The following is a 27,339-nucleotide window of genomic DNA, read 5'->3' on the forward strand; positions in this document are numbered from 1 at the left end:
GAGAAATAAATAAATAAATAAATAATAGGAGGGGAGCGTTCATTTCTTAAATAAATTGTTTAGGGTGATATTTCATCTTACTATTTTGTTGCTTTGCTGTTTTTCTGGGTGTATGTGCAGCAAGGGTGGTTTTGAACAATAAGTACAATTTCTATTTGTTACCTCCAGTTTTATGAAAGCTCTGTGACAAAACCAACTAATTGCTTGAAAATTGTTATAGACTTAGGCCTAGAGGGGGCTGTTGCAGGAAATAGTTGGTTAGAGTCTTGACTCTGCTTCTGTAGCTCCTCCCTGTTGTACTGGCAGAGACACTGCTAGCCTCAAAAACCTTTGCATGCCAAGATCAAGTATTCTTCTTCCTGGACCTGATGGCTCTTTTGAGCCTAGATAGAGGGTTCCTCACTTATGGAGGACTTTTCTCTGAAGGTTTTGTTTTTTACTTCACAGTGAAAATTATGGCAGTCATTGAAAGCAGATTATTTACTCCAATTACTGTGAACTGGAGCTTTCATTCTGCATTAAAGCAGCAGCATTGCTTCACTTGCTGAAAGAATGCTCATGTGCTTTGTATCTAAATATAAGGCTGCATATTTTCAAAATGAGATTGCCCTCCACAAATCCTCCCAAACACCTATTTCATGGATGCTGACTCTCAACTCCTTATATGGTTTTTCTGTAATAGACTCAATTGGGTTAATTCAGTTTTTTGTTTCCGTATCAAAGCCTTGACAACACAATCAAAAGGAGAAGAGGCAATCAAGCAAAATAAAAGGAAAGGCCAGTGGTAATTTTTACAGAAAAATTGCAAAAATACACACAGGCCAGGATATCAAAGATAGATAGTTTGGAGAACTAGTTTGGAGAACTATGTTTCTTTTTAGAATGTGAGCCCTTTGGGGACAGGGAGCCATCTTATTTGTTTGTTATTTCTCTTTGTAAACTGCCCTGAGCCATTTTTGGAAGGGCGGTATAGAAATCAAATTATATTAATTATTATTATTATTATTATTATAACATTACGCAGCTCGAGGTAGCTCTAAATCAAGAGGAGTTGTAATAGTCTTATCTAAAAGATTTGGAAACCATCTGGAAACCACAAGGCAGAGACATTTTTGTGAAAGCAGAATCTGGGTTGGGTCCTGACTATAGCCATCAGACAAGTAGCCATTGACAGACCTATCCACCATAAATTTGTCTAAGCCCCTTTCAAGGCCATCCAAGCTAGCGGCCATCACCACTTCCCATGGCAGATAATTCCAAAGCACTGTGTGAAAAAGTACATCCTTATGTTGGTCCTAAATTTCTCAGCCTTCAGTTTCATGGGATGACCCCTGGTGCTAATGTTGTGAGAGAAGGAGAAAAATTTCTCTCAGTCCGCTCTCTCAACAGGGTGCTGTTCACATTTCAGATGCCTTGTTTCGGATTTTATCGCTGCAATGTAATGCTTTAACTTTGTATGTCCATTGTAGCTATATTTTCTGTTGTAGATTCTGAGGATCATTTTAAATTTGATCCTGCCAAGCCAAAGCATTTTACAACTCTAGCGGGTAATCTGGAAAGTGCCCCTGAAGAGGAAGAGACCATCTGCTCCCCAGACAGCCCAGGGTGATAGCCTGCATTGCAGTCTGGCTGCTGCTGCTGCCGCCTGCTGCCCGCTTTGGGGGTGATCTGATCCGTGGTGGGACTGTGGTGGCTGCTGCTGCTTTGTAGGAAGTTTGTGCAGGACTGGGGTACAGGGCAAGTCATTAGTCCTGAATACCACTTGCCCAGACTAGCCACACCTCTGAGCCTATATAGGGATGCTGCCTGTGGCCTCAGCTTGCCAAAAGGCCTGCAGGAGAGGAAGACCATCTGCTTCCCAGATGGCCAATAGTGAGAGCCTGTGTTGCTGTCTGCTGCTGCCTACCTGCTGCCCACTTTGGTGGTGATCTTATCTGTGGGTTTGTGGCTGCTGCTGCTACTATTGGTTTGTGGGGAGTTGTGGTGGTGGGCACCGAAGGGGCGACACCAGAAGGGGAGTAGCCCCTTTGAGAGAGCCACTTCGTGGGACAATGAGAGTGTGGGATAATCCCCCTGGCCCAGGAATGTGTGTGTGTTCTGGTTGTGTGGTAGCAGTGAGTGTGTATTTTATATTTTATGCTACAATGTTATGGCTGTTTTAAAAGCTGGGGCTGCTGAGTAGAGAGGTTCTGTTGTTTTAAGTCTTGAGTGAGTTTTATAATTATGTTTTATAATGTGTCTGGGTCTGTCTGGAGATGGGATGGCTATTCTGGTAGTGGTGGTGAATAGAAGTAACAGAGGTACTTATTGTGTGGGGCTGGAACTCTGGAGACTATTTTGACCTGCCAGTTCTGGATGGGAGTCACACTTCCCCAGAAGGAATAGGTATGGAATCTGAGAGTGCTTCTGGATCCTAACCTTTCCTTCGTGTCTCAGGTTGAGGCAGTGGCCAGATGTGCTTTCTTTCAGCTTCAGCTGATATGCCAGCTGCGTTCATTTTTTTGAGATAAACAACCTCAGAGCAGTGGTACATACGCTTGTAACCTCCAGACTTAACTACTGCAATGTGCTCTATGTGGGGCTGCCTTTGTATGTAAGTCCAGAAACTGCAGTTGGTCCAGAAACTTTAGTTGGCATCCAGGCTGGTCTCTGGGTCATCTTGAAGAGACCATATTATTCATATACTAAAAGAACTTCAATAGATACCAATAAGTTTCTGGGCAAAATACAAGGTGCTGGTTTTAACCCATAAAGCCCTAAACAGCTTAGGCCCTAGGTATTTAAGAGAATGTCATCTTCGCCATGAGCCCCACAACCCACTGAGGTTCATCTTCAATCTCACCTTCAGGAGAGGTTCATCTGCAGTTGCCACCGACTCGTCTGATGGCTATGCAGGGATGGGCCTTCTCTATTGCTCCCCCAAGACTCTGGAATGCACCCCCTGCTGAAAGAAAGAGCCTCTCCATCTCTGATACCTTTTTAAAAGTTCCTAAATTCTCATGTTTTCACTCCAGATTTTTAATTTGACTGATTTCAAATTGTTGTAAGGTTTTCATTTTAATTTGTTTTAAGTTGCTGTAAACTCCCCCGAGATGGAAATCTGGGGTGGTCTACAAATTTGAGAAATAAATAAATACAGATAAGCAACCTTTTTTCTATGGGCTATTCTTCTCTCTCAGAATCTGTATATAAATCAGAAGCAATGTGACACTATGTCTGAGTACAATTCCTTTGAGACAAATCTGTGTACCAAAGCAGACTTCTGTCCCACCATATCACCATCTAGAATAAAATAGCTGCTGGGACTGCAGAAGCTGGCTATGCTGCCTAGACAACTTCAGAAATAGATCCGCTGCTTTTAATTTGCTGTTGTGCAATTGCAAGTCTTATTCTCCCTGTGCATTGTATTGTATAGAATGACACTTCCACACATGTAAATGTATAAATACAGAGAACACATACAGTGGTCCCTCGACTTACGAACTACTCGACATAAGTATTTTTCGAGTTACAAACGGCAGTTTTAGATCCGGTTTTAGATGCGGTTTTTTCGACTTACAAATTTTTAGATGAGGTTTCCTCGACTTACGAATTTTACATGCGGTTTCCTTGACTTGCCTGCCTGTTTACTGCCTGTTTATTCTTGAAAAGAAATGTTCCTTTGCAGTTTGCAAGCCTTACTGGGGGTCTGGGTCTTTTTTCTAGGCTCCGGAACGCATTAATCTGTTCCCAATGCATTCCTATGGGAAACCGCTTTTCGACTTACGAACTTTTCGACTTACAAATGTGCATTCGGAACGGATTAATTTCGTAAGTAGAGGGACCACTGTACTTAGAAAACAATGAGGGATTTTTTATTTACAGTATTTACATGAAAACCAGACAGCTGTATTCCAAATATTTAAGGGGAAAGTACACTGCATTTCAATAAAGAATTTCAACTTATAAACTGCTTTCATGGTTCCTTTAGGTGCTGTGAGCTTATAAAGTTGCTCAGAGTTGAAATTAGAATTGCTCAGGAATGTGATACTGAATGGAAACGCTAAACCCAGTTTATGGACAAGTTAAACTCTTTGTACATAGATGTTGAATCAAAGTTCTATCATCTCTCCAATGAGCAATACCCAAAGGGAAAGAAAGACAAAAGCTAGCTTCATTACAGCAAACTCTTCCAATTTAGCACAGAGGATAAGGCAAAAGGCCAGCTTAAGCAACACTGCTGCAAGGTACAAGGCTTTCTTCTTGAGGTTTTGGGCCCATTGTGAGGGTCATAGCCAGACTTACAATGGCCAGCCATTTTCACAATGATCATAACTAGAAGAACAGTATCAAATATCCAAAATGGGATAAATATTAGAAACCAGTTCCATGGTGCCTTGTCATCCAGCTTCAACACCAACATGATCAGGAACAGTAATGTGAAGAGCCATGTGAGAAGCACTCTCTGGGCCAAGGACATTCTCATTTAAACAGCTTTTAGGACGTAGGTTTTGACAGTAGAAAAGATGGTCCCTAAAATATTATTTATTATTATTTATGTTATTTAAATAGTTGTTTTTTAAAAAGAGATGATGTCAGTCTGGCAAAAAGAACAATGAAATGTTTAGAAATGGACTTCATGCTCAACTTTTGTCTCCCCACTCCCCAGAAAAGTCTCCAACATGTTCTCACTTCATCATGCATGTATTCACCCCAAAAGTCTTTGTTATTTAAGAGTTCTGTGGGATTGACTCTATATGGCTATGCCAGAGGATGCTTCACAAAACAGCAGTAAGAATGTTAACACACAATAGAAAATATCCTCTAGGAGCATTTCCAGATGGGCCTTTTATTTGTTTGTTTGTTTGTTTGTTTGTTTGTTCAATTTTTAGACCGCCCTCACAAAATAGCTCAGGGCGGTTCACAAACATCAAAGATCTTTTAAAACAATTTAAGAGCACTGAAAGGCTAGGCCAAACAGGTAGGTCTTTAGGGCTCTCCTAAATTCCAATAAAGAATTCAAATTACGGATGTCTGAAGGGAGCGCATTCCACAGTCCAGGAGTGGCTACAGAGAAGGCCCGCCTCTGGGTCGCCACCAGACGAGCTGCTGGCAACTTGAGCCGGACCTCCTCAGACGATCTTAGCATGCGGTGAGGATCAGACTGAAGAAGGTGCTCTTAAGTTAACCTGGACCTAAGCCGTTCAGGGCTTTAAAGGTCATCATCATCAATTTTATTACAGCCATTGGCCAGCAGAAATAGAAATAACAAACATATCCAATACAACAATACTAAAACACAATAAAACAAAATACAGTCATTCATTAAAAATTAGTTTAAAAAGCAAAAAGCATAAGCTAATAACCAGCACTATGTATTTTGCTCGGAAACATATCAGCAGCCAGTGCAGCTGTTTCAAAACAGGCATAATATGGTCTCTCCGGGTTGCCCCGGAGACCAGCCTTGCTGCCGCATTTTGAACTAACTGAATTTTCCGAACTGTGTACAAAGGCAGCCCCACGTAGTGCGCATTACAGTAGTCAAGCCTGTAGGTTACCAGCTGGTGCACCACTGTTCTGAGGTCATCCTCCTCTAGGAATGGACACAGTGGTCAAATCAGCCTAAGCTGATAAAAAGCACTCCTGGCCACAGCCTCCACCTGAGATACCAGAGTGAGGCCTGGATCCAGGAGTACCCCCAAGCTGCGTACCTGCTCCTTCTAGGGGAGTGTAACCCCATCCAGCACAGGGAGATCTAACTCATCCCTCAGATTCTGAGCCCCTACAATGAGCACCTCCATCTTGCTTGGATTCAGCTTCAATTTGTTATCCCTCATCCAGCCCATTACCTCACTTCTTGTACCTCACTTCTCCTCCGGAATAAATCTGTGAGCACTTCAGGTTTTACATTGCACATTAGGGCGTAGCCCAATTTATATCTGGTAAAAAACCCACTTTTTGCATCTGTTTGGGAGGGGACAAATTCAAACTCACAGTAAACCTGCGGTAAAGCCTGCTGTCTAGAAATGCTCCAGGAAATTCTACTGTGCAAACCTCATGAAGCTAGAAGTCAACCCACTCCTGACATAGGTTCACTTGATTAGTTAGAGCACAGTTCTCATCAAGATGGTAAGCCTGTGTCTGGGCATTTCAGGATTGGAGTGGATGAAACTGAGTAATATTCAACCCACTTTTCCTTGCTATTGTATAACTTTCCCTCCACACCAAAAACTAGATATAAAGAAAATTTCTAGTCTAGCCTACTTTGCTAGACTAGCTAAGGAAGCTAATTTGGATGCTGATGGCATCCAGCTCTATTTCTTGTTCGTATTGGCTTTAGGGAGCAATAGAATAACCATTCTATTCTGTCGTCAGGGCTGTGAGGTATTGGATGGACAAAACAAAGGAAACACAGATATGGTCCAGGTAATATGGAGGTACCATTGGTTGGTGAATCATCTCCTTCACCTTCAGCATACTGATGCAGGGACTGTGGCCAGCAGTGGGCATGCCCCCTCATCCTCTCCAGCCAGCAAGTGCTTTTTTTGCCAGCTAGAGAGGGTGAGGGGCTGCTACACATTTGTTCCCAATGGGTCCAGAAAAAAATTAAGAAATTACAACTTAAATTTCAGATCCCTCCAATAAGCCAACAGTGTTTTTCTTCAAAATGTTCTAACATCAATAACTGCAAATAGAAAATAAGTAATCTTTGTTACAGTTACATATTTATCTTGTCTATGCAAATAAATCACAGCATCATCATCATCATTATTATTATTACATTTATATCCCTCTCTTCCTCCAAGGAGCCCGGAGCGGTGTACTACATACTTAAGTTTCTCTTTCACAACAACCCTGTGAAGTAGGCTAGGCTGAGAGAGAAGTGACTGGCCCAGAGTCACCCAGCTAGTCTCATAGCTGAATGGGGATTTGAACTGGGGTTTCCCCGCTCCTAGTCCAGCAGCACTCTAACCACTACACCATGCTGGCTCTCTTCATCCTTGTTCAGTTCTTCACTATATCTACTAGATGTAATTCCCTCTCTCTTGCACAGCTAGCACTGCATAATGATAAATACTAGATCTTTTATAGACTTCAGATAACAGTGGCAGGTATGCTCAAGAGCAAGATACTGAAGCTGCCCTTGAAAGACATTTGGAAGATTCAGCTGCTGCAAAAAGGCCCAGCTAGGCTGTTCTTTGGAAGTAGTCGATCAGAGCCTATTGTTCCAGCACTCTTCAAGCCACAATGGCTGTCTTTGTTTCTAGACCCAACTCAAGGCACTGATTTGAAAGCCCTAAATGGCGTGGGACCTGGGTATCTCAAGGACCGCCTTTCCCATTATGTGCATCCGTCTGTGTTGCATTCAATATCATAAGCCAGGCACCTTTGCTGGGTGAAGCCTGGGTGCGCTACGAACAAGGCCTTTTCAGGAATGGCACCGACTTTATAGAACGCTCTTCCCAAGCAGCCCATCAGACCCCTCAGTGAAAACTTGGCTCCTGAGGTGAAAGCCTTTGCAACTGAGCCCTAGCTGCTATAGAAGAAAGGGATGCAAGTCATGGGGCAGGTGGGGGGGTGCACAAAGCCTTCCCATTCATCAGCCTAGACTTATTCACCAAGACCCCATTAACTCCACAGTCTGGTTACCCACCAGTAAAGTGTCAGATGCCCCTCGCGGGCCACCGCTGCTCTAGGAGGGAGCCCTGGAGAATCATTTCATCATCACCCACTCCTCGATGCCTCCGGCTAACAAACGAGTTGAATAAGGAAAACCCAACATCTAAGTTCTACGGACAGACCTACATCAGACCAATTACGCCTCATGCAATTTTGTCATCAGTTATTGGAATTGTCTATTACAGCGTTACTCCATGCTCAATGGATGTTTTCCACTCCAAATCCCACCTCCTACCACGATAAGCCAAAGAAGTCCCTCCTCCCGCTGCTAAGAACACGCCTTCATAAAGCACCCATTGGGCAGACTGAACTTCCCCATCCCTTTTAAAGCACGCCTTATTATTCTCACTCACCCCTTATTTGTGGGAAGAGATGCCCATCTCAGTCCCTCTAAAAGTGTTTAGCGGCCACCAATCATTTTTAGCCTTGGATTCTCTAATTTCTCCATTGGGTAAAACACATGGTCAATCAAGCATTCTCCCCCACCCTCCCAGGGTTTGTCATCCAATGGTAACTGTTGTTGACATTCAGACTATCAACAACGCGGAGCAGTTGCCTCACACGCTGCATTCCCCCTTCTCCTCCGACCACCTCTCAGCTGGAGGAGGAGGACGATGATTGAGCGGGCACTTTTTCCTCGGCAGCCGGTGCCGTGTCAAGTCCATGCCTGTCTGCTTGCTTGCCAGGAGCTGTTGCCTCACGCCGTCTCGCGTCCTTTTCCAGACACTGTTTTCTCCACCATGTTTTACCTACAGCTCTCTCGCTGTCGTCAGGTGCATGCGGTGGCTACAGCCGGTGGCGTAGGGAGGGCACAGGTGGCCCGTGTGAAAATGGGCTGTGGCCCCGCCCCACTGCAGCAGCTCCCCCATCGGCGGCGGCAAGTCCCCTCTCACCTTGCTGCGACGGACCCCAATCCTGGGTCGCAGTGTGCTCCATGTGCTGCTTCAACGCTGCCGACATCGCCTTCAGGGCGTGCTGAGTGCTCCCTCCTTCTCACTCTCAGTCTCCCGGGCCCTAGGAATGCCTAGCCAGTGGGGTGGCGGGCGGGGGTGGGGGGGCGAGACAGCCCAGCGGATCCTGTGTCCTCAGTTATAGATCTGTCCCAGCCAGCTAGCCGGTAAGGTTCGACCCCGCCCCAGTCTCCCTAGGCAGGAAGCGAGTGGGCTGGTGGATGAAGGCAGGGAATGAAGAGGAGGCTTTCCGTGAGCTAGCGGTGTAAGCGGGGGGCAAAGAGAGCAGGTATGGCTCGCTCCAGGCGAATGGGGAAGGGATACTGACCAAAGGAAGTGCTGCGGTGGGAGAGGAGGAGGAGGAGGAATGGGCAATAGTCTCCGTGGCAAAGGAAGAAGTGGGGAAAGCTAGTAGTGCCGGTGCACGGAGAAGGGTTGCCCCCAAGGAGAAACTTGTGGAAGGGAATGCTTCGGTAAAAGCGGGAGAGCGACAGGAGAATGTCAGCCAAGAAAGCGGTGGGTCGGCTGTCGAGAGGCAGCTCTGTCCCACTTGTGGGACTCGGCTGCCGATGCCAGGCGATGGAAAAACAGGTCGGTCGTTCTTTGAGGCAAGGAGAGTGTGCGGGTGAATTACTGGGGAAAGATTGAGAGAAAGGGGATGGGGAGACCGCAGTTGGGCCACAGCTTGTGAAGCACATGCAGAGTTGACAGGGAGGAAGGAGAAGGGCAGGGCTTCCAACCAGCTGGAGAGAGAGAAAAGCAAAGAAACGTCTGTAACCTCTCCCAGCTCGCCCCGTCTCCCTCTACACTCTAGCACGGCAAAAAGAGCAGAGAGCAGCCAAGTGGCTCGATGCAGCTATTTGCTTCCTGATTGTGCTCCACCCCATAACTCTTTGCTGGCAAAGTTCAAATCAGCAAGGAGTGGGATTGCTGACTCAGCTGGAGATACGCTTTTCCAATTAGCACCTAACCTGCACATAAGAAAAAAAATGGTTACTCTCCTCTGACGGACAGTATGTTTGTATTTAGGGTGTTTGGGGTTTTTTTGGGGGGGGGGGTTAAATTGCTTACTAATTCTTTTATTAAGTCTAATATCCTTGCCTATCCCCGAGAGAGGCAGAGATATCCAGCCAGTTTGCCTTTTGCATCTTTTGCAAGTTGAACTTTGAATGGTGAGGAGGATGACTTTTGAGATTTGTCTACTGTTTGTTAGGGGTGTGGGGTGGGGAGCTGATTCTCTCTCTCTCTCTCTCTCTCTCTCTGCAAGAAGGCTTCATTTGAGATGTGAAGATCTCTGAATCGGATAACTGATCATGGGGGGGGGGGTGAGAAAGGTCTGTTCAGTCGTCCCCCGCAATTCAACAAGTGAAAATAGTGATATATTTTCCATGAAAATGGAGATTGATATGCATGTCTTAATTTCTCAGTCAAGAATTTCCTTAGTAGAATGCTAAGTGGAATCTATATTCACACAAATCAATGATTCCACTTGACTTTACCATATCTGGCTGCTAAGGAGTTTCTTTGATAAAAGTACAATGAATGAATAAAGTGGGCAGGGATGTTTCCTAGGCAGTATCTGCCATATCACCATCAACAAATAATTTATATTTCAAATGAGAGGGGAAGGGGTGGGGGTGGCTCAAGATGTAGTGAGAAGAAGGAAGGGGGTGGCTCTTCCTCCCATGGAGAGCCTCCTCCTCCCCCCATGTATGTGTATGCACAGTGCACACTTTTTGTTTTGTTGGGCGGGGACTGGGGAGACCCAAGTTCAAATTCCCACCCAGCCATGATACTGGGTGCTCTTTGCTTCCCCATTCTGGTTTTCAGCCTCTTTTTAAAAAATGACACAATGAACTACTGTTGAATCTTCTTTGCCTTGTGCTTAATTTTTGGATTATTTTTAGATCTCCCAAGTACAGCCTCTTTTAAAAACAAAAAATTGTATACCAGTTATTTGCCAGTTCTATTTTGTACTGTTTTTGCTTTACAAACCTGCAGTTACTCATTGCTGCAGAATGCAGTCACATAATAGTTTTAGTGAAGTATTTCTTTATTCATGTTTACACGTACACTCCATGCTTCCTCTGAGGAGTCCAGAGTGGTGTACACATTTATGTTTATCCTCACAACAACCCTATGAAGTAGATTGGGCTAAGTGAGTGGCCCAGAATTACCCAGGGAGTTTCATGTCTGAAAGGGGATTGAACTAGGTCTCCCCAATCCAAATTCAGCACTATAAACCTTTTAAGGGTTGCATGTATGTGCTTATCTTTATTTCACTTTTAAAGTCAAGTCTTCATTCTTGTGCTTGTCTCTCTAGTTAACCTGCTACACAATATTACACAAGTCCTTATTGTTTTATGACAAATACATGGGTGTAGGGGAAGGAGATGAAGGTGGCAGGGTATGTGTGTGTGTGTGCACATTTCCAAATCTTGTTGGGACCACTCCAGGGTGCTTTCCAGACTGCAGGAGGAAGTGGTGTAAAATCACACAGCGCAACGTTTTGAAGCCACTGTCAGAAGGGGGGGGGATGACTGACTGCTTTCCCTCGCCCCCTTCCCTTAGTGAATTTGCAGTGGCCAACTTTCTTGCCACTCTCTTCCCTTGACTAAGAGGCTCCCTGTCTACCACGTCTCCTCCCTGCAGCCAAGCATAGGCAGGGAGGCATCCCCTCTCCTTGGCGGTTGCTTCCTGCAGCCATGTCACTGGGTGGATCCCCCCCATTTGCACAAGATGCAGCACTGTGATTTGCATAAGCCAGCGTGGTGTAGTGGTTAGAGTGCTGGACTAGGATCGGGGAGACCCGAGTTCAAATCCCCATTCAGCCATGATACTTGCAGGGGTGTGCACGGAACCACGGACCTGCGGTCCGGCACTGGGGTGGGGGGTTCCAAAAGAATACGGAGGGGGGGCTTTACTTACCCCCTCAATAATTTTGTTGTATTTATTTGAGTAAGCGGGCGGCATACCTCCTTGCCGCCCGCTTCATTCCCCCTCCTTTCGGCGGCGCGCGGCTTGGCTTAAACTTAATTAAAGATTATTAAGAACTTAATTAAACTTAATTAATTAAACTTAAACTCAAGGGGTCAGCAGGAGAGCTCCCCTGCCGACCCTGTCCCCTTCCCCGGCTCAGCTGCAAATGGCTTTCTAGAAGCCATTTGCAGCCGAGCCGGGGAAGGGGACGGGGTTGGCAGGGGAGCTCTCCTGCCGACCCCTTGAGTATGGAAGGGAAGGGGCAGCAGGGGTCTTGGGGCTGCTCAGGGGGCGGCCGCCAGCCGAGACGGGGGAATTGAAGAGCCGGGCGGCAGGGACTGGGAGCTACCCTGCCGCCCGATTGAGCATTAATTGATTCCACTCAGGGTGGATTTGATTTAAATCAAACTGATTTAAATCACGATTTAAATCACTAGCAGGGTGGATAAAAATCAATGATTTTTTAAAAAACAAAAAAATCCGATTTAAATCAAAAATCCAATTTAAATCAAAAAATCCGATTTAAATCAAAAAAATCTGATTTTTTTTATTTTTTAAAAAAAAATCATTGATTTTTATCCACCCTGCTAGTGATTTAAATCGTGATTTAAATCGTGATTTAAATCAGTTTGATTTAAATCAAATCCACCCTGATTCCACATCAAAGGAGGAGGAAGTTTAAGCCAAGCTGCGCGCCGCCGAAAGGAGGGGGAATGAAGCGGGCGGCAGGGAGGTATGCTGCCTGCTTACTCAAATAAATACGACAAAATTCTTGAGGGGGTAAGTAAAGCTCCCCCGTACTCTTTTAGAACCCCCCACCCGAACCAAAACCACCCCGTGTCCGGAACGGTCTGGAGGCCGTTTGAATGGCCTCCGAACCAGTCCGTGCACATGACTAGATACTTGCTGGGTGACTCTGGGCCAGTCACTTCTTTCTCAGCCTAACCAGCTTCACAGGGTTGTTATGAGGAGAAACTCAAGTATGTAGTACACCGCTTTGGGCTCCTTGGATGAAGAGCGGGATATAAAATGTAAAAATAATAATAATAAAATAAAATAATAATAATAATAATAATAATAATAATAATAATAATAATAGCATAGGGTTAGGGTAAAAACAAAACTAGTTAAAAATATTCTGCCTCTGAGCAAGCCACACTTCTGTAGCTGCAATCTTATGCACTTTTACTTGGGAGGAAGTCCACTGAGTTGAACTGTTTACTTCTGAGTAAACCCATCAAACCTGCAAACTGTTCTCAAAACTTAAAAAATGGCTACTTGTTTGGAACGCACATACGCTTTAAACCTGAAACATTAAGATAAGACCTCAAAACAGGCCATGATAGTGCAAACGGTACCTTGCTGTTCCTGTATGCAAGATGGTGTCAAAACACAGGCCGTTTGAAAAGCACACCAAGCCTATATGTTGCAAAGCCATTTTAAGTTGCTATCTGGAAAGTACCAAGGGCAATAGACAAGATCACTCCTAAGCTTCTTCTCTGACCTGCTTCAAAATTGGCCACTTGATATACAGAAGAACTACGGGAGTTGAAGCAGCAAGGTAGACAACTGGAGAGCAAGTGGAGAAAGACTTTACTTGAATCCAACAGATTGCAACATAGAGAACATTTGAAGACCAATGCTCAAGCAATATGTGTGGCAAAGAATTGCTTGTTTTCTGCTCGTATTGAATCCTACCTCTCAGGCAGATTCCAGATGGTGTTCCATGGAGACTGTTGTTCAAAACATGCACTTTTTATATGGTATCCTCCATATTGAGAGAACGTGTCTTCTTCACTATGAGCCCCATTGCCACTGAGAACATTCAGAGAGGTCTGTCTGCACCTCTATAATGTAATAGAAAATACTCCTTTTACCACCAATGATAGACATGTCCATTTATTTTTTAAATTTTGGCTTCTAGTGCATAGTCATGTCCAAAAAAATATTGGGGGCTTAATACTGGAGACCTAAACCCACTATATTATCTCGTGGATTTACCTCAAAAATCCAAATTAATTCCTCACAAAAATAGCTCTGTTTTTAAGAGCTTAATCAGACATTTAACATGATCATACTAAATGGTTTTATTCTAGATAGATAAGCTATTGGTACTATATAGACTCTGGAGTAGATCCAGTACATGATTCAGCCTCTTTGAGTTATATTAATTCTTGGTAAATAATGGTAATGCATACAAAATGTAAAATTATCATTTGCTTGTCTTTGAATATTACACAATTTAAAAATGTCTTCTGTGTATATGTAACTCAAACACTTATGTTTTACTGTTGTTTTATCTACTTTATTAAATAAAGAAACAGTGTATCTCTTCTCTGTGTGCCAAATGTGGCACCAGAGGCCATAATACTTTAGTGTGTAGACAGAGTATCTGTTGTAATTTGTGCTTGAGGCAGGGGTACATGTATTTGTGGTGCCCCAAAGTTTATTACAATAAAACCGATGCTCAGCACACAGAGAAAGCACAAAATATAGCTAAGCAAGACAAAAGGTGGAATAGGAAGCAAGGCAATGTCAGGAAAAGACAGACTATACACAGAGAATGTGAAGGTGAGGTTATAACACATAGACAACCTCATAACATGTAGACAACCACATACTGCTGAGGTTTCATATAGAAATCAGTTTCACATAATGAACACCACAAGGGTTCAAAGGACAAACAAGCTAAATGAGCCTACAGTTTATTGTTTATTTTATTTTTTGCAGAAAAATAGATTTATGCCACTGGAGTTAACTGTGAAAGCAAACTTCTTGACGCTGAAGCTGCCTCAACTAGTCTGCTGGACTGCTTGAAGTCATGGCAGAGAATTTTCATCAAGCACAAAGGAAAAAAATATATAAAAGGTGTGAGGTTTCAGTTTAGATATGTCAGAAAGCTTGAACATAGCAGACCTTAAGGCTGATGTTTGAGAACTGACAGAACAATTGGAAACAGGTGATGGGAAAATTCAAAAATTGAGCAATGACATAGATACAAAACTTTGTATGAAGCCAACAGCAAGGCATTTAAGGGAGTCAATGAGCAGATCTTAAAAATTAATCACAAGAGATATAACACTTGGTACTACATACTTAAGTTTCTCTTCACAACAACCCTGTGAAGTAGGTTAGACTGAGAGAGAAGTGACTGGCCCAGAGTCACCCAGCTAGTATCATGGCTGAATGGGGATTTGAACTCGGGTCTCCCTGGTCCCAGTCCAGCACTCTAACCACTACACCGCTCTGGCTCTGCAAAAATACAGTTGCCAGAATGGAGTTCCTGCACAAAATATTCGTATTCTGTGACATAATGATGCTTCTATGGAGCTATGTGAAATAATGTATTGTGATGAAATTCTTCTTTACCACATGGTCCAAATACCTGGGTTCTATAAACAATTCCTTTGGCAGCCATACAAAAGAACCAATACATAGCCAATGTTAGGCCAAACCTCAATTTGCTTTCTCAGAAACTGCACTGCTGATGTCTTTTTGTTCAGGCTGGAAGAGAAAGGAAGGTGGATATCCAAAAACAGCATTTCTATCTGCTTTCCAGAATATTAAGGGCCATTCACATATATTCTGCAACAAGGACATTCTACCATTATGTAAAGAGAAGAGCCCTATTACTCAAATCTGAGATACAGAAAACTAATTCAAAAGATGGTGACTTTACCAGTTTAGCCCAAGAAAACACCTCAGTGTGGAAGCTAGCCATCTCAGTCAGGTGAAGTGGCCAAAACATTATTCCAAAAAAGGGCAGCCAACTTTCCAGTTTTACAGAACCAGAGGCAAGTAACAAAACAAAGACCGCTGCCACACAGAAAGAAGAGTCTTAAGACTTACTTTGGAGTTTACAACACTGCAAACTCCAATTTGGTTTAGAGGTATAAGACAAAGGCGTCAATTCCACAATGACATAAAAGGCCACAATCCTTTTAAAGGAGCAGCTATAGCTTTACTGGGGAAATGACAACCCAGTTCAAGCTACAATATGGTGAAATGTGTCTAAGCTATTATGGCAATAAATGCCATAAAGCTGCACTAAAGCTCTCTTTGCCATGGTGAATGTGGCCATGGACTTAAATCTTGGGATCGAAGACTTGGACAACCATATGAATCTAATAATTGATGGAAAGGAGAAGGAAAAGTCTCAAATGATCAACTTTTTAACAACTTGGCTAATGGAGCTTTTGTCCTGTCTTAAGTTCATAGAAGCAGATTTCAAGAGCCTTTGCTCCTGGAAGGCCTTCTCTTCTTGTCCCATGTCTTTACAGATAGGAACATAGGAAGCTGCCTTATACAGAATCAGACCATGTGTCCGGTTAGCTCAGTAGTATTGTCTACACCAGGGATTCTCAATGTTGGGTCCAAAGATGTTATTGGACTTCGGTTCCCATAATCCCCAGCCACAGTGGCCTTTGGTTGGGGATTATGGGAGTTGAAGTCCAATAACATCTGGGGACCCAATGTTGAGAATCCCTGGTCTACACTGACTGGCAGTAGCTCTCCAAGGTTTCAAGCAGGAGTCTTTCCTGGAAATATACCTGGAGATGCCAGGGACTGAACCTGGGACTTTCTGCATGCAAAGCACACACTCTGTCACTGAGCTATGGCCCCATCCTCAACTTGAGTATCTTCAAATTATGATAAAAGCTCTGGTTTGTAGAAGATATAACATAAAAACTCATCAAAACTTATACTTGTAATATGAGAAACTAAATGTAATGTTACAATTCCATTTTACCACACCATACAATTCAAAAATCGTCCAACCTTCAAAATAACCGAAATAGTTCTGTAACATCAATCAAGCAACTGTTGCAACAGGAAATATATGTGTATTAGAGGTGTGCAGAACATTCTGAGCGCAGAACATTCTGCGTCAAAATGGGCCATTTCGACAGTTCCAATTTCTGAATAGAACACTCTTTGAACAAAGGGCCTGTTCTAAGCTCGGAACAGAATAGCCCAATTCCGATGCAGAACATTCTGAGTGCCATTGTTTCAGGCAGGAATCTTTCCTGGAAATATACTTGGAGAAATATACAATGGTGGATTTTTTTAAAAAAAATTAAGGCGGGTGCATGCAGGGGGTAGGAGGGGCGAGATTTATTTACCTTTAAGAAGTGATTAATGGCATTGCCGCCAGGCTGCCAGCATCTGTACATCTCCCTCCCAGTCAGAGCAGCAGCGGCTTACCCACCAGACTGTGTGGTGGCAAAATGCAGCTTAGATAGATAGATAGATAGACAGACATGCAATTAGATATCAAGGGACAGAAAGAACCAAGATCTCTTTTGAAGAGATGTGGGATCCATTTCTAGAACAAACTGGATTGGAGCTAAAGATGCAATGTACTCCCACAGAGTGGTTCCCCCCACATTCCACAGCAGCCCAAAGCCCCTTTTCAAAGCCATTCTTGTGGGTCCCTTGACTATCAAGGTTTTGGGAAAGCACTGGGGCTACACTGGAAGGCAAGGGTGCAGAAAAGCCCTGTTGCACAAGCAGACCTCTGCCTGCACTTTTAGATCAAGTGATCTAGTCTACAATATTCAACGCACAACGTAGAATTTCATTATCTAGCTAAGAGGAATTCTCCACTAGTGTATGCTCTGTATTGTCACAGCCAAAGCTTTTATAGAAAATGTATGTACTAGTTTTATATTTTGTAACTCATTTTTCTGTCAAGTAAAGATCAGACTAGAGCAGGATAACATATCTATTTTTGTGTGTACATAACTGAAATGGACAACTTGTGGTGTTTTATGTTGGCTGTTTATCTTTTGGTTAACGCAACCTTTCTCAATCAGACTCCATCTTTATGCCAGATATATATTCTTTACCTACATGTTTGCATGTAGTGGCAGCAGATAAATGACAAAGCCCTGATGCCTTTGTCTAGTCACAGATTGGTGATCACTAGTATTAATAGATAGGATTAGTAAAATACAAGCAGGCCAGCAGGCTACAAAGCTCCTACTTGTCTGCTTAGATTTCCTTCTGCTTTATCAGTCTCAGCTCCATAGAATATAGAGAGCAGAGATTCTGGAAAGGCATAAGTCATTTTCTTTCTGTTTGCACCCAGGATTTGGAAAAAGGGCACGTTCTGGGTCAGGGACTGCTGAAAATGTCTCTCCAATTTTCTCCTCAGGCACCATGGAGGAACAACAATATCACTTTCCAGAACAAAGAAACTCCAGTCTCTGAACAAGGAGAGACTATTATTGGCTTCTACCTGCTGGCTTTAGGTAAGCATTGGTCTGTTGTGTCTATGTATATAAAGTTTAAAGGGGAGTTTTATGGGGCTTTTCTGTTAAGGGACAAGATGTCAGACTGCAACCGCTTTCCTTTATATATTATAAGAATAATAGAAAACACTCACTATTTTTTAAATATAGCATTTTTTTAAAAATAAAGCATTTGGAAAGGTTGAGGGGAGGGTAAGGACAAGATTGTCAGTTCAGCCAACCATACAGGTAAGCTGAAATACTAAGCTTAACTGATTAGGTTCCATTCATAAAGGGATTAAACTGTCTTGAATCCAAGAACATGGGGTTAACCAGGTTGCATGTAATCCAGGCTGTCGACTGCTAAATGCAATGAAGATTTGGTTTGGTGAAGTGGTGGTGGTGGTGAGGGGTGAATCTTGTGCAAAAATATGGCCTCTTATATCTTAGCAAAATATCTTAGCAAAATCGCTCTGAGACTTATTTAATGTTCTGAAATGCTCATATCCTATCCTCTGCTAACTAAAATATGTTTTCAGTTTGGATATTAAAAGTAATTCACCTCATTAAAGCATCAGTGGCTACAAAGAAAGTTTGAAATCAGGTATGTTCTATTCTGTGAGTAGAATTTACTGTGACATGCTTTTGGGGGAGATTGGAATAAAGAGCAGCCATTGTTCTCCTAAATGACAATGTCCCCTTAGTACTGCTTCCCTCAGTACAAGCTAGTAAGCACTTTGAATCCTATCTGAGGTCACTATCACTCTCATGTGTGTAGAAATAATATTTTAGGCACAGTTAAAGTGTGAGATCATGGATCAAAATTTTATTAAGCATGCTTAAATAAGTCACTTTCAATAAGAGCAGAATTTAATCTATTTAGTATTCCAAAGTTCTAAGCTAATGCATGGTCATAATAAAAGCATAAATGCTCTGAAGTGTGCTACATTTGCACTTTCTAAGGCAATGGCTAAAATATTTTATGTAGCTTCTGCCATATTGCTGTCTTTGCCATTGGCCCATCTGGCTCAGTATTCTTGTCTTAACAATGACCTAGGAGATTCAACAAGCACATTTATAAGTAGGCTATAATGGCAATAACCACTCCCTGCTAATCCCTTACGTTTTATAGACAGAGATTATTGCTGAACTTGAAAGAAGTTTCAGCATATTTCACTCACAGTATTGTGATCTGTTTATATAAAACAATCTAAATTATGAAAGGATGTGTACTGTACCAAAGCAAAATATGTAAAAGTACAGACTTGCTAGCTTGATTGAGATTCAGCATGGTGTAGTGGTTAGAGTGTCAGACTAAGGAAACCCAAATTCAAATCCTCACTCAGTCATGAAGCTCAGTGGGTGACCTTGGGCTACCTATCTACCTGTCAGCCTGCCTACCCCAAAAGGGTCATTGAATGCTTAAAAGTGGAGGTGGCCTCATGGGCTCGTGGAAGAAAGGATATATAACTGCTTGTCAACAGTTGTCTGAAGAATTGTAAGTTATGTAATACTATAATAAATGACACTTCCTATTCTTTTTAAAACTCCTTATAGAACCAGCTCCACAATTAATTTACATTGTGCTACTACTTATGCGTGTTTAAGCAATGTTGTAATTATTTAATGTTCAGTAACTTTACAAGCATTTCTTCCTAGTTTTCATGTTACTGCATGAAAAGAAGGGTTTGAACATAGGTGACATAGGCAAGCCAAAGCCCTAGGTAACCTTTCATGAAATTTTGTTGTGTGTTTCTATTCATATATTCAGTGCAGTCTATTCCCCCATTACCGGAGATAAATAAAAGAGCTATCATGCCTTCTTGTGAACTTCTGGTTATTCACTGATAGGGACCTTGTCCTAGGTCCATACCTAGTGACCTGGTTGATCACTAGATGGACCTTGTGCCAGGTCCATTCAGTAAGGTAATTCTTTAATTACTATTGCAGATAGTGGCAGTAGAGGCAGCACTCAAGCTGATATACTTATTTGCAGGTCCTCTAAAGTTAATTAAGGTTGACAAGACTCTCACTGTAACTAGCTATGAACTGAGCTAATTCATGTTTCACAAAAGGCATACTGTTAAGCAAACACCTTCCTACTATTTTCCTGCAAACTTACCTAATGAAAAACAATGTTCCAATAAATGAATAAAACTATATCAATGTTATTTTTAGTGATCTTGCCTTCCAATAACGCCCCAGTTTTCCATAGTACAGCCTTATTTGATTGATTGATTGATTGATTGATCCATTTTTATACCGCCTTTCATAAGGCATCCCAAGGCGGTTTACAAATAATAGAATAGAAACACACAACAAACTTCATAAAAATCACATTTGAAACCTTAAAATCAGTTAAACAGGAAACCACCACCTCCCTCACACACATAACAAACAGAAACAGGAGAGCTGAAAGACCTGGTAGCCCCTAAGGGGTGAAAACTTGAATAAATAAAAAGGTCTTATGGTAAGTGTCACTTTACCATAGTGGGACCAATTAAAATTTTATAAAGTTCTGTGAACATTAGCATTTTTAAATACCTAAGTTGGAGGATGAGATATACTGGAAGATCTCTAGGTGATTTGCAGTTTCACACAGAAAAGCCTCAGCAAGGGTGTCTGGCTCCCAATTGTTTAACAATAGCAACAACAAAGAGTCCCTCCCTCTAAAATTAGGCTTTTCACATGAAGTATGGAGGAAACCCAGGGAAAGATGTTTGTGTGAAAGAACTGTGAGCTCAGTTGTGATACTGAAAACAAATGCCCAGGTTGAGCATCCTGTTCTTTATGTCCATACTGCCCCCTCTCCACCCCCTGCCCCCAGCTGACATCTGCCCACTAGACTATGGCCCAGTTCATACATAACAGGAAACCAGAGGTCCCTTCACCTCCAGTTCCCAAATGAACCGGGGGATTACACTTACAAAATGAGGACCCGCACTTTCACTCCTCAAACTGCACTTTGTCACCTTCAGTTCTCTCTAGGTTTCATCTGCTTGGCCTCCCATTTGCCTGAGCTAGCATTACATGCAAACGCTGGCATGCAGTTTCATCACTCTAAAAATGGAGTTAAGGGTGGAAGCTCTCTTGCTCCAACTCCTCTTGGCTGTGCAGGCTGTCCTTCAGGAAAGGAAGACGGAAGCTTGCACAGCCAGCTCCCCCGCCTTTCCGCAGTCTCACTGATTGCAGAGAGGTTCCTCTCCCCAACGTACGAACACACATGGGAGGGCATGGAGAGGGGGGCGCTGGACCTGTGGTTCCGCATGACATATGACCCAAGCCATTAGATCATAGTCAGTTCCCTTAGTTTATGGTGGAACACTGAATAAACATCTGCCAAACATACATTTAAATATATAAGTAACTACCTTTTGGAAAAAAGAGCGCTTAAGACATATTTTTAGCCAGGCTTTTAGTAATATATGAATAGTAAAATTAAAATTGTTTTTGATAAGGCTTTAGTAATACACAGGATTTTAGTAATATTTAAATTGATTTAAAGTGTGTTAACAGTTTATTTTTGTTGTGTTTATTTTTGTGAACCTCCTACAGCCTTTGGAGTCAGGCAGTATATAAACTGTGTGTATATATATCTCAGCCATAGTATAAATAGTAAGTTCTTATAGGATATTCTTCCTAATATTTAGCTACCACCCGCTGAAGCTAAAACCATTGCTTTTTGTCTTAATGATCATTTAAGAAGGGGCTTTTATGTGTCTGTCAGTGTGCTGTATTTGATTGAAGGCGCTTAATCAGTGTTCCAGTATTCAAACAGTACTTACTACTATAAGGTAGTAGTACTACTACTGCTTACTACTTACTACTGCCTTTCTTATCTTGGATACTGCACATGCAGATACTCTTGTTCATCTGGGATAGAACAATTGTTCACAATTTAAGGACTTACTGAAAATACCTTCATCTTTTCACATCATGTATCTCACAATGCAGTAGCAATGTGATTTTTAAATTATTATTATTTGTAATTATCATTTGTACCAAAAGGCATAGTCTAAACCAGACCCACAAGCAAAATGGCAGGGGCAATTTTATATATAATAACCTGAAGCCCAAAAGTAAATAATGTAGGACAAGATAGGTGGGAGAAACAGGCAGGGGAGGCTTTCCAAATCCACACAGAACACAAAAAGAAAACCCCTTAATGAAATGATGGTTAAATGATGCAGGATAACATAGCCTTCCCTTTCTGTGCCAGGTGTGTTTGGCTTCTGCAATCTAAATTTTGTTTTAAAGAAGACAATTTTAAGGCCTTCACCTCCACAAAATCCTATCCTTCCTTCTGAGCTTGCTAAACTGACTAGAAAGTTCTAAGCCCTGCCCCTCAGAAATGTCCAACTGAGCATGCTGCATAGGATCTCAGCTTCTTTTCACCATATAAGGCAAGCTAGCTGGAGACTGAATACTCTGCCCTGCCCTCTACTAGGAAATCAAGGAGGCATGGATGTTATGCTTTTTCTTGCAGCTGTGTGCACAGGCAACTGAGATCACATTTACACTTACATTCTAGTATATGTCATGAATGTAAAAGGTCTTTACTTCCCCTTACAGAGCATGGGATGCTGAAAAATTATCCTATCATAAAGAGCTTCCTGAGGCCTCAAGGACTTCTAACTTATAGGTTTTCTGTTATAATTTATTGAGTTCTCTTCAGGAGGCCTGTACTATACATCACCCTCAGGAACATGCCTTCACATATTTATATTTATTTCTGTAACTCTTAAGACTAGTAGTTAGTATTTTCAGGGCCGGATTAAGCTAGTGTGGGGCCTGTAGCATATGTTATGAAGGAGCCTCAAATTTAAAAAATGCACATAAATATTGAAACATAATTTTTTTACTTGCATAGTAAAGTAATTCAATTTTTTCATTTGCCTAGTGCCCCCCCCCAACCTCCCCATGCCTCCACTCAGCTGAGCCAGCCAGCCAACAAACTTTGCAAAACACCACCCGCACACACACACAGAGAGACTTTTGTGACTCCTGACTGTGGGTTCTCCTTTGGAGTTATTTTCACAAAGAGAAAGGGGGTGGGGAACAAAACTCTGAATGTTTAAATTAAAAGGTTCTCAGGAATTCTGTACTTTGAGAAATCTGAACCTATTAGCAATTTTGGCACACAACAGTGGATGTTTGATTCCAGTGTGTGCAGAACATATTGGATCCCAGCAGCCTTCACATTAAAAGGGTTATTTGACAATATTAAGAATATATGTTTAACCTCTTGTGCAAGCCTGACAGGAAAGCAGATGTATATTTAAAATAGTTGATGCATTGCAAATGAATGTGATTATGATGAGGTGCATTAGCAACTTCCATGAAAACAGAAGTATCCAGAAGACAATCTTTTGGCAGGAGGCACAGCCTCTTTCAATCTAAATTACACTAACATGCCTAATATTTAAAGGAGGAAATGCACAAATCATTCAGTGCAACCCTAAGCATGTTTACTCAGAAGTAAGTCCCACTGAACTCAATGAGCCTTACTCTCTAGTAAGTGTGTTTAGGTTTGCAGCCTCCGTTTATCTTTGGACAATTTCAACGGGCATCCCAATGTAAAGCTTATGAAGTTGGCAACGCAGCAGTAGTTATTTCAGTTCTAGAGGAGAGGGAAGGAGCTCACCTTAAATTTGGCAGTTCCTTGAAAAGCAATGATCACAAATTCCCTCCCAACAGCACTAGATACTAAAGGAAGATATAAGTGACCTTACCCAACAAGACCATAATATAATCTCCTTCCAAGCTCCCCTCAATTGATACACTAAATTTTGAGACTCCTCTTGCCGTCCATCTGAGTTACTTCTGGCTTTCTTTTTCCTCTTAAAGGTACACGTTCTCATTGTTTATCTTTACCCTCTCCCAGTCAGTCGGAAAATGCTGGCAACATTCAACTAGCATCTTCTTTAGCTTCCTTTCTTCCGCCCGGCATTAATAGTTAGTTGTTTTTTAATCTAAACTGCTTTTATTTCTTTTACTCTCTCTGTGTATGTTTTTAAAAACTTTTACAGTTTAAACAAATAAGGACCAACTCCCTGGCGATTAAGTTGTCTTTGAGACCCCTTTGCAAGCTATCTGTTCTTATTGTTGTTCTTACTACTCCCTCCCGTGCTGCTTAACATAATAGATAACCCAATCAACATCATGGTGCCAGGAAGACCTTGCTTAAACACCCTCCAGCGAGGCGAGCGATGCCGGAGTTGAGAATGGGCAGCAGCAGGCAATGAGAAGAGGCAGCAGAGAGCACCAAATAGAGAGCAGAAAGAAGGGGCAGACGTTCAAGCCAGGCGTGCGGGGCCCTAGAAAACGCGGGGCCCGTAACAAATGCTACATTTGCTACTATGTTAATCCAGCCCTGAGTATTTTGAAAAACCCAAATTAAATCTGAAATGCTCAGGATTTAAGACAACACACAGGTCACCTATAGGATTGTTTGCAGAAATGATGGCACTTCAAGCTGGGTGGCTCTGACCACAAGCCCAAAGCAGCAAAACTTCTCGCCTGGAACCTTTTACACCCTTCTGCCAAGAGGGTAATAATGCCTGTGACATTTTGGCATGTTAGCAACTCTACCACACAAAAGTTCTCCATAGCTCATGTGTGTCCCAGAGACCATTATGGTGCCCTACCCTTGATAGATGTGGCTTGCTAGCTCATTCTCTACTTTTTTGTGTAATGTCTGTAAAAATGTCTGTTTTATCTTGTAGTTCTGGTTCATTCTCTATTTTTTATTGTACTGAAGTAAATGTGAACTTTGACTATCGAATTCAGCCTCTTCAAGGTTGTAGCCTAACTGGTTTAATTACAGATTTTTACAGGGCTCCTTGTCAGGTCTCCTACCATAGGCCTGCATGAGCTTTCTCCTAGTCTAAGGGATGAAGGGTAGATGGTGGCAGCTGGAGGCTGGGCTGTTCTTAAGGGGGCAGAGCACAGTGAAATAGGGGAATGAAAAGCTTGTGGTGGGTGGGTGCAAATCAAAGAACGCAGACTCACTTGGCCCAATTCTACCCAAACTGTTGTCAGGTTGATTTGGGTCTGGTTCTGCCTGCTTCTATTCAATCTGCTTCAGCCCCTCTCTTCTTTGCTCCTTTCTCAACACTCCCCTGACCCCTTTACATACTTACCCAGCAGGAGAAAGGACATGTTTTCTTTATTTTCACACACAGGAGCAGCTTCTTTGGGGGCTTGTCTCTCTTTAAAATGGCTTCTGTTTGAACACACACATCCTTTCCTCCCTCCAGTGTCCTGGAAAAGGTGCAGAATATCTTGGGAATCGGAAAAATGTCAGCATTTTCAGGAATGCTAAAAATCCCCCCAGAGTGACTACAGTTCCAGAACGGTAGGGAAGAAATACAAGAAAAACCTCAACAGAAGCCATTTTGAAACATCAAGGTGCAGACGATGCTGCTCCCTTGCCACAGTGTGTGAAAACAAAACTTTGCCCTGTCTGCTGCCGGATAAATAAGTAAAAAGAGCAGGCCTGGCAATGTGGAAGTGGAACTGAAGGAAGAATTGGTTGAAGCTTTGATCCAATCCAAAGCAATATCTTTGAATCAGGCCAAAGTGAACCAGATCCCCCCACGACAGCCAAAGCAAGTTGGTGACCCCTTTGAAGCAGGCTCCAAATCAAATCAGCAGTGCTTCACATAGCCATGAGAGTTAATTCCCTGTGACTGAATACACCACAGTAAAGAACCATAGCAAGAGTAGGAGTTAATTTCACAGGGAACATAAATTGCTAAAATTAGTTTGAATTGTGTCATTTGATTCACAGTTGAGAAATGTCCAATAAAATATTTTTAAAAGCAGATATATGAAGTGAATACTTTCTATTAAAAAAATAAAAAAATGTATAAACCACATTGGATGTTGCTCCCATCCCCTGTAAGCATTGGAGACATAGACAGGCACCTTGATAATGCTGGACAAGCAAATGCCCATAAGCTACAGAGAGCTACCACTTCACACTATAGAGCAGGGGTGCACAACTCAAATGCCCCAGTGGGCCAGAACCAACTATGACTTGGTGTGTGGGGGACAAGGTCAATTTTCAGCACATTAATTATTAAAATCAATTATTAAAAATATTAATGAAAGCAGTTTAGTCACCTGTAGGTCAAGGGACCCACAATTTTTAACCAAGGATATTGGCCAGAAAATAGGCTCTATCCCTGCTCAGTCCGTGGGGGTCACTGGAGTGCATGCCAACCCCAAACAAATGCCAAGTCCTTTCCTCTCCCTAAATTGCTGTTGCTTTCAGACTGCAATCCTAGGCATGCTTACTTGGGATGAAGTTTCACTGGGTACACTGTGGGACTTATTTCCAAGTAAACAGGCATTGTATTCTATGGCATTGTAAGGCAATTTCCAGCTGCCATGTTGCTACAGGATAGTCCTACCTAGTGGCCAGTAAAAAAGTACCCAGGGCCAGATCTGGCCCTCGGGCCTTATGTTGTACAGGCCTGCTATAGAGTCACCACTATAGTGTGGCAGGCTTTTAAGTAGCTAATGATAACAATTGTCTCTTTTCACCTTCCTTTCATATTCTTTTGCTACTCTTCCTGCGCAGTTCTATTAAGGGCAAACAGTTTTAGTTTTCTAGAGCCAGCATATGTAATTGAACTAGATGGGCAGGGCACAGAGCATCTGCGCCTCTAGTTTGTTGCCGTGGCGCTCCCGCAACTGTTGCCATTTTGTCACCTGCCTGCCCGTTGCCACCTCCTCCTTTCCCCACCCACCTGTCCGTGGCCCATCTGTCCCCGCCTCCTCCTTCCGCCCACCGCCATTGCCATTTTTGGCACCGTTCCTCCCCTCCCCACTGGCCAGCTGGCTGGCCACTGCCACAACCTCAGTTTTCTTCCCTCCCACCTGTGGCTATCCAGCAGCTCTTCAGACTCTCGCGAGAGCTGCCACGCATGGCATTAGCCACAGGTATGTCTTAGAGCAGGGATTCTCAACGTTGGGTCTCCAGATGTTATTGGACTTCAGCTTCCATAATCTCCAAGCCTAGTGGCCTTTGACTGGGGATTATGGGAGTTGAAGTCCAATAACATCTGGGGACCCAATGCTGAGAATCCCTGTCTTAGAGAAATATACATAAATGGTGCCTGGGCCCATACAGTGCCTGGGCCCGTAAAATGGCCTTTTCTGTGGCCGCCCCTCTTCTTTGGAACATCCTTCCCCTCAAATTCGTTCAGCCCCCTCCCTGGCTGCTTTTAAGGCCCTTCTTAAGACCCACCTGTTTTGCCAGGCGTTTGCCCTTTAATAATTTTTTAAAAAATGGATTGTTGGTATTTCTGTTGTTCACTGCCTAGTATCTTTTGAGAAGACAGTATATAAGAAGTTTCAATAGATAGATAGATAGGCTCAAGAAGCAGATTTGCTGAATAAGAAAATTCTATGTTAAGTATAATCACTTCTTTAAAAAGCATATGTGATCTGGAAGGCAGCCCATTTTTGTCTAAATATATCTAATGAAGTATCCGAGTTCCTTAATGTCA

General features: G+C 42.6%; 1 protein-coding gene and 1 pseudogene across 7 annotated transcripts in view; one reads left to right on the forward strand and one right to left on the reverse strand.

The window, feature by feature from the left end:
* Positions 1-4,064: 4,064 nt before the first annotated feature.
* Positions 4,065-4,465, reverse strand: LOC128339354 (transmembrane protein 60-like; annotated as a pseudogene).
* A 4,243-nt stretch (positions 4,466-8,708) lies between these two features.
* LOC128347835 (opsin-5-like) overlaps positions 8,709-27,339 on the forward strand; it is a 45,406-nt gene continuing 26,775 nt past the window's right edge. Inside the window, exons 1-4 of one of the 7 annotated variants that reach the window (XM_053303035.1) lie at positions 8,709-9,622; positions 17,746-17,842; positions 18,361-18,425; positions 23,967-24,371. Coding sequence is in view for 2 of the 7 variants with exons in the window: in XM_053303012.1 (XP_053158987.1) it covers positions 9,108-9,200; positions 17,746-17,842 (190 nt within the window). In the remaining 5 variants the exon portion in view is untranslated. Of the gene's footprint in view, positions 9,623-17,721; positions 17,843-18,360; positions 18,426-23,966; positions 24,372-27,339 lie in introns of those variants that run through there. The other 6 variants (XM_053303043.1, XM_053303030.1, XM_053303052.1 and 3 more) reach the window with 6 other exon arrangements.

Source organism: Hemicordylus capensis, chromosome 1 (genome assembly GCF_027244095.1).
Source record: "Hemicordylus capensis ecotype Gifberg chromosome 1, rHemCap1.1.pri, whole genome shotgun sequence".
Lineage (NCBI taxonomy): Eukaryota > Metazoa > Chordata > Lepidosauria > Squamata > Cordylidae > Hemicordylus > Hemicordylus capensis.